A 16,342-nucleotide genomic window follows, 5' to 3' on the forward strand; every position below is an offset into this window, starting at 1 on the left:
AGTATAGCGAATACACACGTAATGTTGTAGCAGCAGCAACGTTTAGCTGCGAACTTTTTGGAATACCCTGCCCTGACGACGGCCTATTAAAACAATTAAAAACTTTGTTAAACAAAATTGTAACTATTTACGAATAAAGGTTGCTGTGTGTTCCTTCTTAATGGTTGTTTTATTTAAATTCCATTACTCTATGTATGTCAAGCGATGTCTTGCGTTGACACATAACTGTCACGTCCTGCATCGAATGTCACGTGTCATTTCACGTTCTGCGTCGAATGTCACGTTCTACGTCGAATGTCACGTGACATTTCACGTTCTGCGTCGACGTTCTCTCTTAGGCACTGTACGGAAAAAAAGAAGAAGAAGAATGTTCGAGCGTTGACATGGCTCCTGCGTCACCAACGCTTTCATTTGACACCTCATACGTCAAAATCAGGCCAATAGTAACGAAGATACGTTTTAGCGCCCATTTGGCAATGCCGCCATCTTTGTTTTTTGCCTCCCCGTCTCCTCCCCGTTCCAACGAGCCCTCGTACGTCACGATCAGACCAATAGAAACGAAGATACCTAATAATGCCCTTTCGGTATGCTCCGATGCGCACGGCACATACTGCGTTTAACCCTATTTTTCATCCCCTTTCCAACGAGCCCTCGTACGTCATCCTACGTTAAGCCGTTTGGCACTTACGACCGGGGGTTGCGATTTTAGGGGTTGCGATTTAGGGGTTGCGCTTAGACACAGGTAGCCTATCTACTCATGAGTATTGAACAAGTAATGGAAATAAAATACCTGAGAATTACACTGTCTAGCTATGGAGATCTGGACAAAGAAGTGAGAGATCAAGTACAAAAAGCAAATAGACTGGCAGGATGCCTTAATGACTTTATATGGTGAAACAGACACATTGACACTGAGATGAAGTCAAGAATTTATACAGCCACTGTAAGACCAATAATGACATGCCTCAGAAACAAGACCCGACACAGCCACAACCCAAAGGCTACTGGAAACGGCAGAGATGAGAGTACTGAGAAGAATTAGAGGAAATACGCTGAGAGATCCAAAGAGAAGTGAAGACATTAGAAGAAAATGTAACGTACAGTGTATAAATGAATGGACACAAAATAGAAAAAAAAGAATGGAATAACCACATAAGCAGAATGGAGGGAGCCGTGTCGTCAAAATAGCAAGAGATAATTCACGAATCGGCAGAAGAAGTATCGGACGACCGCGCAAAAGATGGAGTGACAACCTTCCATAGAGGTATTAATCCGCCAATGAACAAGCAGAATTACTTATAAAGAGGAAGAAGAAGAAGAAGATAATTCCATTTAGCATTGATATTGCTCCCCTATTCTGTATATTGTGTAGTATGTAACCTTTATATTCTTAGTTTTCATAAGGCCTGATGTGCTCTCACTTTTAAAATATTTTTATAAAAAACTAAAATATTCAAAGATAAACAACAATAATAAACAACTCAACATCATAGTTGTAATGTATAATTTTGCATTTTATTTAAAACCACTGTGTATATATATCTAACGTTTTTGTTGTCTACTATCATCAGTCAAGGTTTTGAATAATTATTTATGTATAAACTAGGATTTACAAAACAAAATACCGGCAGTCGAGGAAAATACGGTGTGTCGAATGCGTCATCTCTACAGTTTTCGCGCTTCGCGTTGGAGAGACGGGAATATCCGCAAGTGAATTCGTCGTTTTTAGTCCGCGGTTGTAGGAATTTTATTAAACATCTGACTTCGCAAACGAGTCGGACAACAGATAATAAAAGCGGTGCGTTTGAATAATTATCATTTCAAATTTGACCTCTGTTCAGTGCGCGCCCATTTTTGTGCTTAAAACTTGATTTTCGTACGTACTTCTACCTGTTTAATATGAGTGTGGCTTATACGGCTTTAGATCAAGGACACGGCGGTGATGACCGTGCAAACCAACCAAGTGATGGTCATTCAGCGAACAGTGCACCCATGGCGAAGGCCGAGATAGACGACATCGACGGTCCTACCGAAGATGCGAATCGGATCGCTGGAAGTAATAACGTTAACCCAGTTTCACATACAACTGTACCTGACATCTCAGTCACCGACACAAATGAACTCAAACTGAATAACTCCGAAGACCACATGGATGGTCTTCATTTAGGAGATGATCTCAATCACGAAACCGACGGAGTACACCACCTGAGGGACTTTCGAGTGGGCACCCCGCACTCCGGCATGAATCGCACAGGGTTGAACTTTGACACAGAATTAGGAAGTATCGCAGGAGAAACTATTCCTGATATTAACGTTTACCAACACAAGAAAACTTTGGCTCAAGGTATGATGGATTTGGCCCTTTTTTCTGCCAATGCCAATCAGCTTCGGTACGTGCTGGACAGTTATTCTAGACACCCTTACTACTGGGCTAGTTGCATCTGCATAATTTTGAGTTTGGGATTACAGGTAAGTTTTTAAGTAAATGTATATATAATAAAAAATCAACATATTAAATGATTTTTCTAATGTTTTAGTTATTAGTGTCTTTTTACAACCAAAAATATTTTGCTCTGTCTAGCTTTAAACCCCAATCTATATGTGAAAAAGTCATTAATTTCGCGTAAAAATCTTATACAGCTATTTGTCAGTTTTAAAAGATATATGAGGGGTAGCTTATGACAAATCTGTGAAGATACAGGTACAGCTGATTTTCGTTTTTGTTAAACAAATCATAAAAAGTGAAAAAAATTTTTGTGCAGAAAACGTTTTTCATTTATTTAAAAAAATGGTTCAAATAAAAGTAGTTCTTTCAAAATAAAAGTGTATCTTAAAGAGTTCTTTAATTTTCGAATTTGTAAATTTAAATACATAAAAAATTACAAAAACTCTTATTTTTGGCGTATTTTATAAATATTAATAACTTTGTTTTTTGTGCAATGATATGTAATACAACCACTTGAAATTTATGAGCTATTAAAGTATGTTAAATCTCAGCTAGATTGATCAAATAGTTTATGTTATTTAATTATTTAATTTGTTTATACTGGAGAGCGATTATTTAAATAATTCTACATTCCCAAACAATGATTCTCGAGGTATTTTGCTGATCTCAATCAATTCTTTGAGGGTTCAATTTTAAGATATATTAAAAATCAAGATTTTATCGAAATTTTTATTAAAAAAACTGTCTGAAAAGGGCATTTAACATAACTTTAATATTTATTATGTCACGCTTTTAAGTAGGCTCACTGGAAAGCTGGAGAAAAAGCACGATTTTTTAAATGACCTTCTATGACCAATAGGAACCAAGAATGCACATTTTTTAAAAAATCATATTTCCATTGTTTATTAACTATAAGTGCTAAAAATTGAACAGATTATAAACGAAGATCTAGATTTAACGATCTAATTTATAGATGGTATTTACAGAGACAGGCTAATAGGTCTATAATTTTCTAGGTCCGATCTATCTCCTTTTTTATGCAAAAGAATGGTTACAGCATTGTTCCATTCTTTGTACACCAAATGTCCTCCTCCTTGTCTAACTCCTCGACCTAAGCTGAATTTTTCTGTGTCTTCGTGTAGTCGTATACTTGATGTAGCGTTCTCGTAGATGTTTTTGATGAGTGTCATGTACCTGTAATCTATTCGGCTTTGATTTAGGGCTTCCAGTACTGTTTCAAACTCTACAGAATCAAAAGCCTTCTCGTAATCGCCAAATGCAAGAACCAGTGGTATGTTGTACTCGATGCACTTTTCTATTAAGATCCTTATGGTATGCAAATGGTCATTTGTGCCATATCCTTTCCTGAAGCCTGCCTGTTCCTTGGGCCGATAGAAATCAAGTTTAGTCTCTTTGTTAAGATTTTCATAAAGAGTTTGTACATATGTGTCAAGAGGTTGATGGGTCTATAATTTTCTAATTTAGTAATATCGCCTTTTTTGTGTAACAAGACTATCACTGCATTGTTCTAGTCTTTTGGAATCGTACCCGCATGTAAGCATTTATTAAACAGTTCGCTTACTGATTTTAATAGAATTTCTCCTCCTGCTTTTATTGCCTCAATAACGAGTCCATCATCACCAGGCGATCGATGGTTCTTCATTTCCTTTAAAGCTGCTCTTACTTCTGACACAGTAATGGGTAAAAGTATTTCCGATCCCTGATTTATGAGAGTCTTTACTCGTGTCGGGAGATTGTCTTGTGGTCTTTGGCTGGTATAGAGGTCTTTATAAAACTCTGGTTATTTTCAGAATGTTTTTTTTTTATCTCTTGTTGCCTTTCCGTCTTTATCCGCTAGGTATATTTCTTTTTTACTTTGTGTGAGTTTTATTTTCATTATCTTTAAACCTTTGTTCTCTTCTACTGTTTGAGTAATTACATTAGTATTATATCTTCTTACATCTTTTCTAATGAACTAACTCTGAAATTCTTTTATTTAGTTTTCTATATTCTTCTTTGTTTATCTTTTCGTTCTCGCTTAGGTTTCGTCGTATTTCCATGAGAGCTTTTGTATTTTTGCTAATCTTTTCACTTTTGGTGAACTCACGATGGACGAGCAAAATTAGACATTGGAGGCCAAGAGCAGACAAATGTAGTAGGGGGAGACCACCTACACGTTGGGCTGACGACATCAGGCATATCACCAAAAATTGGCAACAAAGAGCATAAAATCACAAAGAATGGAGGAGTTTAAGGAAGGCCTATGTCCAGCAGTGGAGGTGATAAATGAAGGCATGATGATGATGATAATCTACAGAAAAGGTGTAAAAATTAATAACTCGTTAAAATGATCGTACTCGTAAAAAAACTCCACGTTAAAGTAAAGGGGAGAACTTTCTGAGCTCCGTTTTTTTTTTTGTGGAACTTCAAATTGAAGCATGCTGGAAAAATTTACATATCTGCTTCTATGGTACGCACATCATTCATTTTTTAAAATTCTGGTTAATTTTCAGTTCTTAATGTAAATAAACAATGGAAATATGATAAAAAAAATTGCCATCTTGGTTCTTATTGATCGTAGAAGGTTCTTTTTTTTTTAATTGTGTTTTTCATCATCTTTTTAATAAGCCTACTTCAAGTACGTGACATAAAAAAATATCAAAGTGATTATAAATGTTTATAAGCTAAAAAGTCAGCCCTTTTTCAAAGGGGTTTTTTAATAGCAATTTTGATAAAATTTTGAAATTGTTTAATGTCTATTAAAATTGAAGCCTCAAAGAATCGATTGCGATATATTAAATACCTCTAGAGTCACTGTTTGGACAAGTACAGTTTAAATAATCTCTCTACGGGATAAATAAATTAAATAACTTACAAAATATTTGATCGATATAGCTGAGATTTAGCACATTTCAATAACTCAATAAATGCCATAATTTCTAGTAGTTATGTTACACGTCATTATGCAAAAAACAAAGTTATTAACATTTGTAAATTAAGGGTTTTTTAATTAATCTCGGTCAATTGTTTATGTATTTTAATTTAGAAACTCGCAAAATTAAAGAACTTTTTCAGATCTACAACTTTTATTTGAATAATTTTTCCCTAAAATATATAAGAAACGTTTTATAGGCAAGAAATATTTTTTTCACTTTTTACGATTACAGTAAAACCTCCCTTAACCGAAACCTTTTTAACTGAAACGGCTGACAGTTTCAATAATTTCGTCAATAAAAAGTAAATTTTTATCGCAAAACGTAACAATTCCATTAATTTAACTCACCGATTGCTGCCTATGTGTGTTGGGAAATCAAAAAAACCAAGAGCTCTAAAAAATATTTCCGAAAGAGCACCTACAGTTTTTTATAGAAGCCAAAAAAGCTCATGGATGTCGACCACTTTATTTTCAGACTGGTTCGAAAATGAATTCGTCCCAAGTGTAAAATCCTTTTTTAAATCAAAAAACCTTCCCGTCAAAGAATTGTTGCTTTTTGACAATGCGCCAACTCATCCCCAAAATATACAAAATAGTGACAATTGTCAAATTTTTGCCACCGAATATCACGAGCTTAATTTAGTCGTTAGACCAGGGAGTAATAGAGACATTCAAGAGACATTATAGAGGAGCATTCTTAAGACATCTGTTATTACAGGAGACGAATGAATCCAAAAGTGTTCCCGAAATTCTCAATCTTTAACAATGAAACGTGTTCTTTATTGGTGTGCTGAGCCGTGGACCAAGATCAAATCTTCAACTTTGGAAAAATGCTGGAACAAACTTTTTGATGGGATTTTTATTGACGAGCCTGAAGAAGAAAATGGTAAGAAACGACAGAAGAAATTAAACCTTTAATAAAAAATTTGCCGGGATGTGACGAAATTAACCAAGAAGATATAGAATACGTGAGTGGTTAGCAGCCGATGACTCAGAAAGTGAATTCATCGATCAGGACATTATTGATATATGGTTCTTTTGGTAAGAATTTTATACAGTAGGCCTAATTAGTTAGGGGCACGACTAGGTTCTTAATTTTTGTTGCCATTGCATAAAGTTTTGTCCTTTTCAGATTGCTTTAGGTTTCGTCGAACAATCGAATGAGACAAACTCATGACGTTCTGCAAATGAACGATGAAGAGATATAGCTGCAAAACATCGTTGTCAAACGAAAACGCAAAAGAAAATAGAAAATTTCTTTAAAGAAGCATGTTAAATTTGTTCATTTTCCTTAATTTTATGACTTTTTATTCTGTATTTACTAATTAGAAAACATTACAAAATCACCTCAAAGTATTTTTAATACCAATACTTTGACCAAGAATACTATAAAAGACAATGTTATTTTTAACCGAAATTCTTGTTATCCGAAACGGCCTCCCCCCTCCCCAATTATTTCGGTTAACGGAGGTTTTACTGTATTTAAAAAAAAACAAACCAAGATTAGCTGTACATCTTCAAAGATTTGTCATCAACTATCCCTCATACAACTTGTAGAATCTTCAAAAACCTGTACCTGTACGATTTTTTCTGCTGTTTTTTTTTCTTTGTATTTATCAACTCTTTAATTTAAGTAACTTTCTTTTTTCTGCTTACTTTTCTTTCTGATTTTATCTGGTTTTGTTATATTTAGGGTTTTTGCTGGATATTTGGATATTAGAACATTTACTTAACATTTATATTTATTCTTCAATTTATATATAGCAACGACATACTTATAAAAATACCAACAGATGCTTACACTTTTTCATACATTTTGGGACCTTTATTTGTTGTTTTTGTTTTTGTTTTATTTTTTTTTTATTTTGTTTGATTTATTTTTTTTCAAAAAACTTTTCGTTTCGGCTGTTTCCACAAATTCTTGCTTAGTAGTTGAATATAGACATATGTATTAGAATCTTTCTATAAATTTTATCCTGCACTTTTGATCCTCTTTATGTTTAATTTACTTTTGTTTCAAAGGTTTTCGTCTCTTTATAGTATTTTCTATTATTTTTTGTCTCCATATTTCTTGTCTTGTATTTTCTTTTCTTCAGTTAGTAACCTTAAAGGTACTTTTCTTGCTTTCCAGCTTTTTTCTATTAGTTTCAGTATAGAGTCTTTAAAAGGACCTTTTAAACTATCGTGTACCCTTTGTCCATTTGAAATTGAAACTGAAATTGAAACCAAATGTCCAATTGAAACCATTTTACTGCTTCACTGCTACTAACCGTTGAAAAATTAGAAACAAAATAACCAAATCTGAGTAGGTGTTTTTTTACCTACTTATTTTTTTTTGGGAAATTTAAAGATCGATACTATTTGCATCAAGTCACGATACGTCATGGTTTAAAAGCAAAAAACTCATTATTCTCCCAAAATTGGAACAATGACTCAACACGTAAATCCAGTTCAAATTTTCATCTTTCGGCATGACACCTGTTAGCTAATATACCAAACAATATAATTAATTTAAATATTTGGCCAGCGCGTGGGTAAAGGTACACAAAAAATTATCTCTTTGACAAGGTGATTGGTATTCTGCTCTTGTTTGGACATATTATTGAAATAAAAACCACATAAAAATTTATCAGAGTGAAAAATATGTTTATCTTTGGTTTACTGTAGTTGTTGTTAAGGATGATAAACTTAAATACTGTGGTTTCTTATCTGTTATTAATAAGGATGAAATATTCAGTGAGTAAGTAGCAAAATGGAGATTAATTATACAGTTTTTGCATTTTATCGGCAAATATTTCAACGTTTTATTACATAAAAATCCTCTAAGTACCGTTAAAATCAATAAAACTGCGTATTCCTACTGATTCAAACCATTCCATTTAAATTTTGCACCTTTATGGGTGAAATGGGATAAAAATGAGAAAAATATACTAAAGAAAATCAAAGCAAAAAAAAAACAACAATGGATGACCAATTTTGAAATTCTTGAATTGACGGAGCAGAGAAGATCATCATCATCATCATCAATCAGCCCTGAGTTGTCCATTGCTGAACATAGGCCTCCTCTAGACTTTTTCATCTGCTTCTGTTCTGAGTCTCTGCTATCCAATTGTCCTGTCACGATTCTTTTGAGGTCGTCGGTCCATCGCGAAGTCTTCCTCGACTTCGCTTGTCAGCCCGTGGTCTCCACTCAAGCAATTTTTTGTCCAATTGTCGTCTTTCATTCTTGCAACATGTCCTGCCCATCTCCATTTTTGCCTTGTAATATGTTCGATAATGTCTTCCACTCCGGTTCGTCTACGAACTTCCTCGTTTCTTATTCTATTTCTTAAGCTTATTCCAAGCATTGATCTATCCATCTTTCGTTGTGCCCTTCTCAATTTTTCGGCTGATGTTTTTGTGAGAGTTAAGGTTTCTGCTCCGTATGTGAGGACTGGTAGAACGCACTGGTAGAACGCAGAGAAGATAACAGGGAGGAATATGAGAAAAAACAAAAATTAATACAACAAAACAAAAATATCGCTAAACAAAAATGGATGGAGGATAAATGCATTGAAATGGAAGAATTAAAATACAAACACGACACATTCAATATGTTCAACAAAAAAACACAAAGGAATAACTTGTTTCTATCATGAGAAAACTCATAAAATTTTAGAACATACAACTCATACAACTCGACAAGGAAAATGGTGATAAATGAAGAAGAAATTTGGACAACTTGGTAGACGTACATATTTTTCTTCTTCCTTCCTCTTTATAAACAATTCTGCTTGTTCATTGGTGGATTAATACCTCCATGGAAGGTTGTCACTCCATCTTTTGCGTGGTCGTCTGCTACTTCACCTGCCGATTAGTGACTTATCTCTTGCATTTTAACGACACGGGTCTCCTCCGTTCCGCTTGTTTGGTTATTCCATTCTTTTTTTCTATTTTGTATCCATTCATTTATACACTGTACGTTACATTTTCTTCTAATGTCTTCACCTCTCTTTCGATCTGTCAGCGTATTTCCTGTAATTCTTCTCAGTACTCTCGTCTTTGCCGTTTCCAGTAGCCTTTGCGTTGTGGCTGTGTCGGTTTTTGTTTCTGATGCATATATTGGTCTTACACTGGCTTCATAAATTCTTGACTTCATCTCAGTGTTAATGTGTCTCTTTCGCCATATAGTGTTATTAAGGCATCCCACCAGTCTATTTGCTTTTTGTACTTGACCTCTCACTTCTTTGTCCAGGTCTCCATAGCTAGACAGTGTAAATCTCAGGTATTTTATTTCCATTACTTGTTCAATACTGATGCCATTAATTTCTATTTTACATCTGGTTGGTTCTTTGCTGACTACTATTGCTTTAGTTTTCTGAGGTGAGATTGTCATATTAAATTCTTTCCCTCTTATGCTAAATCTGTGGACCAGTTTTTGCAAACTATCTTCATCTTGGGCTATCAATATTGCGTCATCTGCGTAGCAGAGTACTTTTATTTCTTTGTTTCTCATTCTGTATCCTCTTCCTTTGGTAAGTCTTTTGATGATTTCATCCATGATCAAATTGAAGAGCATGGGGCTCAATGAATCCCCTTGTCTTATTCCGCTGCCTATTTCTATAGGTTTTGTAAGTTGTCCATCTACTTTTACTTTTATTTTGTTGTTTTGATAGACAATAGATAGAAGACAGATAAATGAACTATTTAATGATGTCAGATCAGAAGAACAGAGATTAGGTGAAGATGGTGAACCAAAAATATATATATACAATAGCACTAAAGGCCTTAGAGGCCCATGGCTTAAAAAGTTTGTTCTTACTTCATTTTCGCTTTCCTTTATGTACTGAGATCTTCTCTGGCTCCATATGTGATTTTTCTCCATTCCTTCTTGTTATTCATTTTTCTTTTCTGGCCTTCTAGTCCAATTTCTTCCATATCTTTTTCTACCTCCTGATTCCATCTATTTTTTGGCATTCCTTTTCTCTTTTTTAAAGTTATAGTGTAGTTTAGTACCCTTTTTGGAGTCCTCGTGTTCGGCATCCTTTCTAGGTGACCTCGCCATCTTAGTCTCTGTGCCTTTATGATTCCTATTATGTTAGGTTGATTATATAATTTCTTTAACTCATCATTTGATCTTCTTATCCATAAAACGTCCCTTATTATTCCTCCATATATCTTCCTCAGGATTTTCCTTTCCCATATCTCCAGTAAATTTTGTTCATTTTTTGTCATTGTCCATGTCTCACTGCAGTATGTTACTATTGGTTGTATAGTTGTTTTGTATAACTGTATTTTTGCCTTTCTTGATAAAAACTTGCTTTTCGACATTCCACTAAGAGCATGTACACTTCTATTGCCTGCCATTATTCTAGCTTGTATTTCTTCTTTAATGTTAGGTTTACGTGATATTATTGTACCTAGGTATGTAAATCTTTCTACCATTTCGAATTCGTATGATGATCTTTCTTCTACTCCTACTTTAAACTTTTGTCCATCCCTGAACTGATCATCTGTCCACTGCATACATTTTGTTTTAGTTTCGTTTATGTAAAGTCCCATTTTCTTTGCTGCTTTTACTATTCTCTGTACTATCTCCTGTAGCTCTTTTTTTCCTCTTGCCAGCAACACTATATCATCCGCAAATGCCAAAACTGGACCAAAAATACTAAAGCTAAAAGTTCTGAAATGTGAAGATCAAGATAAATCTCAGTTTGAACTTGAGAGATGGATTGAGAACTAGACAAGCACTTTTTGCACTGAATGTTCTGCTACAGAAATGTCGAGCTCAACGTAAAGATGTCTTTGCCGTTTTTATTGATTATAAAAAGGAATTGATACAATAAATCATGATAAGTGAATTAAAATATTTACAAAGAGATCAAGGAATTGAAAGCCGCGACGTCAGGAACTTTGAAAAATTATATTAGCGTCAAACAGCGACCATTCGTCTTAATGGGACATCGACAAAAGAGAATAAAATTCTAAATGGAGTTAGGCAGGATTTTGTGCTGTCTCTGCGTTGTCTAATTTATATTCAGATGTTGTGCAGATTTCCACTAGTCGTTCCTAGTAGGTTCTACCTTAGTTTCCTGCCGTCTGTCTTGTGGAACATATGGTGTTTGTATCAGTAGACACAGTTTATCTCTCACAGTTTAACATGTCCTAGACCTACTGTACGTATTTTACTAACATTTAGAAGTTCTCTGTCGTTTCTCATCATCGTTCTGCATTCTCACCGTATAATTTTTAGCATTCCTCGGAATACTCACATTTCGGGACATTTCAGCCCTCTCCTAGACTCCATGTTTTGATCTATACAGTTATATGGATTAAAATACAAATTTTGACAAACGGTGTCTAACATTCACTGATAACATAGAATTCATGAGATTTTTCAATCATTGAAATATTGATCTAGAATTTTGTACTCCCATTACATGAATTTTTTCTGTGTTTAGTTTTACTTCCTGTTTATGGCATTCTCTATTTAAAGCATTCAATACTCCTAGCTATAACAACTGGTATCGTCTGCTTATCTCAAGGTGTTTTGATAGATTTCCTTAGATTTATCCGTATGATTAAGTTAGCTAGTTGTGTTCTTCACCCGTTTTCAACATTGCTACAGTTATTCCATATCTTTACGAGCTCTTATTGTTCTTTAAGTGTTGAATTGTGTCTATTATTTTTTGTTTGTCTGTCTGTCAAGGATACTTTTACATTCTAACATTGTTTGTTGGGCCGTTTCCTCTTTGTTACCTCTATTTAACAGTTCATCAAAGAAACTTTTCCATTCGGACATTACATGATCAGTCTCACTTAGCACTATTCCTTATTCTTCCTTTTCGTTTGGCATTATTACTCTAGATGGGCCTCTAATGTCTGACTATGTCCGTCCATTCAGACCTCTCTTGTGCCCTTCTCCTCCATTGTCTTAAATTCATAGTTTTCAGGCCGTCCTTCACGTCATCCAACCATCTCGTTCTAGGTCTTCCTTTTTTTCGTGCCTCAAGATCAATTTACGTGAACACTTCCTTGATCTTTGAGTTTGATATTTATACCGCGGGTTACATTGGTTTTTCTGACGACTACCTCAAGAACCAGGTTGAACAGCATCGTTGATAACGCGTCTCCCTGTCTCACTTCCACATTGATAGGGGAATCAGTTCTCCATTTACGCCCATTCCTATGGCATTTGCATCTTGGTTCATACTAATATTATTAGCTAATGAATTCTTCTCAAGAGTTCGGATCCTCCATTTTTTAACAATTGTGCTGAAATTCCGTTCATATCCTGCACTTTTATTACTTTTTTATTTACTTTATTATCTGAACCACTTCTTCATAACTCGAATTTTCAATGTGCTGCTCCGCCGTATCATATATTGTCTCATTTTGTTCATTCCTAATGTCGGCGTTTGGATTTTATTCGAAATTCTTTTCATCTCCGTATAATGTTTTGCTTCTCTGTTAGTAGTTCTTCATCCTTGTCTTTGCATATCGTCAATTTTGGTCTAAATTACTGTCTCTCTCTCTCTCTTGTCATTTCTCCATTACTGAGGATCGTGATTTCTTCCAATATTCCTAACAATTTTTTTCCATTGATCTTTATCTTCAGCTGCTCTGAGAGCTTCGCAGAATAAGTTTGCAGCTGAATTCTTAATTTAGTTACACCATCTAGTTGGTGATCGTTCCCTTGATCTTCTCCTCGGAACGTTTCCAGAGACAATTAATCTCTCCAAATGATCGTCACCTCTGCGAACCACGTGACCGAAAAATTGCAGAATACGTTGCAGACATATTGTAGACAGCCTTTTTATAATCTTGAGTTGGTTTAGAATGGAAACGTTTGTCCTATGAGCTATCCAAGGTATGCGCAGCATTCGTTTCCAGTACCACATCTCAAGGGCATCAATTTTTTGGCGCTTTCGTCCGCGAAGAGTCCAAGTCTCTGTCCCGTATAGAAACATTGAGAATACGAGGGCATTCACTAGTCTCATCTTGATATTTTGAGAGATAGATCTGTCATTTCAAACTTTAGCTAGGTGACTCAACGCATTTTTTGTGATACCAATACGTCTCCGAACTTCTGCTTCACAGTTACCAAAAGACTGTGTGCTTTCTTTTATTCCTTTATAGAATCTTATGCTTTCGTGTCTGTTGTTATGCTCTAGGATGTCTTGTACTTGTTTTTTAAAAGCCTCTCTTTTTTTCTTCTTCATATTCTAGTCGCTCGTATTTGTCTTTTTGTTATAAACTTTCCTGCTGTTTCTGGAGTTTCTTTGAAGTTGACTAAGTCTAGCTATACTTTTTTCCGTTAGCTTATCGTTAAGTTTTATTTGGATAGCATTTTGGTAAGGTTCTGAAACTGTTTTCTAGTGGCATGCCCAAGATACAAATTGTGTCTATATTTATTGTAATGAGAACTACATTTTTAACTGGGTATAACCGCGAAAGCGTTGAAGAAGTTATGGATTTTCAAAATTGAAAGTTCTACTAATAAAGAAACTGTATTGGAGATCTACTTTTTAATTCAGTGCGCTCGTTCCAGCATAACTTAAATCGTGTTGTTTTAGTGCTGGCACAAACAATATACAGTGAATACGCTTTGTTCTTGAAATGCTACCACAATGGAAATCATGCCACTTCCAAGTTCAGCACAATTGTACGTTTTAGATTTCAAAGTCTTCTGGTGCATATATCCTTATTATGTTAATAATTTTGCTGTTCGCCCTAATTTTTACTAAAAGTATTCTCTGAGATATGTACTGGTACTCTGTAATTTGATCTTTATATTTTGTTTGAATCATTATTGCTACACCTTCCTTTGCTCTTTCTTGTTTCGGAACCCCACTATATATTAGTAAATATTCTCCAAGTCGCGTCTGTCCTTTACCTTTCCTCTTTGTTTCCTGTAGGGCGCAGATATCTATTTGATATTCTCTCAACTCTTTTTCTATTTCCTGATCTCGGTTATTTAGGCTTTTTATGTTCCACGTCGCCACTCTCATTATATTTTTCGTTTTCCAGTTCGTCGTCCTTTTTCTCGCCTTTGTTATAATACCATATTTTCTATCCTAATACGAGGCTCGTCACCGGTTCTTTGAGCTTTTTTTTTATTTTTATATATGGCAGGCTGCTAACATAACCCTACAACCCTCCTCCTTTATCCGGGCTTGGGATAAAGGAGGAGGGTTGTACAACAACTGCACCTTCTTATTAATAAAATAATCACCACGAACAGAACACCAGATGAATGTAGGAGAGCGATCATGGTGATGTTCTTCAAAAAAGGAGATAAGAAAGACCCAATAATTATCGAGCAATAAATCTATTAAATACAACACTCAAATTGACAACAAGAATAATAGCGATAAAAATAAACGAACTAATATCTCTGCAAGAGAAACAGCAAGGATTTCGGACAGGAAGATCATGCACGGATGCAGCTTTTGTAATAAGACAAATAAAAGAAAAGTCGCTGGAATACAACAAGCCAGCATATATGTGTCTGATAGATTTGAAGAAAGCGTTTGATAGAGTGAGAATTCGGGACGCGATACATTTATTATATGAAAAGGGAATATCACTGGATTTAGTAAAAACCATTGAGAATATATATAAAGATAACATAGCTATGGTAAGATGTAAAGGAAAACTATCGCAACCTATCAAATATGAAACTGGCATTAGACAAGGAGATTCGCTGTGCCATTATTATTTAATCTGATAATGGATGAAATCATAAAGAAAGTTGAAAAAAGAAGAGGATATAGAATGGGAGAAAAGGAAATAAGGATAATATGCTACGCCGACGACGCCATAATAACAACCAAAAATGAAGATGACCTACAAAGATTAATTAAAGAATTCGAAGATACGGCGTTCATATACAACATGGAGATCTCAACAGAGAAAACTAAAGCGATAGTGATATCAGCGGAACCGAGACGATGTAAACTAGTCGTAAATAACAAAATAATAGAACAAGTGATGGAAACTGAATACTTGGGAATAAAACTGTCAAGCTACGGAAAAGTGGAAGAAGAAGTACAAAAACAAGTGAACATGGCAAACAGAGCAGCAGGATGTCTCAACAGCACAATCTGGAGAAACAAATACCTCACAACGGAAACGAAAACCAGGATATATAAATCAACAATAAGAACGATAATGACGTACACAGCGGAAACAAGAGCAGATACGGCAAAAACACAAAGACTACTGGAAACAACAGAAATGAAAGTTTTACGAAAAATAACAAACCAAACTCTAAGAGACATAGTAAGAGTGAGGAAATACGGGCGAGATGTGGTATAGAGGAAATAAACGCGTGGACCAAAAGAAGAAAAGTGGAATGGAATCAACACATCGAAAGAATGACAGAAAATAGAATAGTACGAATAGCAAGAGACAAATCGCCAAATGGAAGAAGATCATTGGGTCGACCGAGGAAAAGATGGTCAGACAACGTCAATTGAGGCTAAAAACCGAAGTAAAACAGGCATTTTGCCTATTTATAAAGTAGGAAGAAGAAGAAGATTTCAAAGGAGTCGATTGGATCCTTAGACCTTTCCCATTACGACCTGAAAGAACTTTTATGTATACTCTTCAACTATAATAATTATATCTAAAATATCTAGACTACTATAACGTCTTTTATCCGTGTCAAAGATACGTTTCTTTTCTGGCCAGATTCTAAAAGTACCTGTTCTAGACTTTTTTGGCATCGTTAAATACATTTTAAAGCTTCAAGAGTATTTTTGAGTAACGAACAGAATGTTTTAATAGGCTTTTTGCTTGCCTTTAAATGTTTTCCCAGTAGGCTGCACAAGTTATTTTTCTCATTTTCGGACATTTTTCATTAAGTGGCTTTGCGGTAAATCGCAGAATGCTGAATTGGGCTTAACCAAATAAATCAATAACGGTTTTATCTCCTTGTATTAACACTAAAGGGTTTTTCCTTCTACTTTGCTTTTATT

The 16,342-nt window shown here is 34.9% G+C and overlaps 1 protein-coding gene across 2 annotated transcripts in view; it reads left to right on the forward strand.

Annotated features, from left to right (window-relative positions):
* Positions 1-1,610: 1,610 nt before the first annotated feature.
* Positions 1,611-16,342, forward strand: part of LOC140432852 (ninjurin-1-like) — a 41,532-nt gene continuing 26,800 nt past the window's right edge. Inside the window, exon 1 of one of the 2 annotated variants that reach the window (XM_072520989.1) lies at positions 1,611-2,469. In XM_072520989.1, the coding sequence (XP_072377090.1) occupies positions 1,900-2,469 (570 nt within the window). In that variant the 5' untranslated portion in view covers positions 1,611-1,899. The remainder of the gene's footprint in view (positions 2,470-16,342) is intronic. The other variant, XM_072520990.1, reaches the window with a different exon arrangement.

Source organism: Diabrotica undecimpunctata, chromosome 1, assembly GCF_040954645.1.
Source record: "Diabrotica undecimpunctata isolate CICGRU chromosome 1, icDiaUnde3, whole genome shotgun sequence".
Taxonomy (NCBI): domain Eukaryota; kingdom Metazoa; phylum Arthropoda; class Insecta; order Coleoptera; family Chrysomelidae; genus Diabrotica; species Diabrotica undecimpunctata.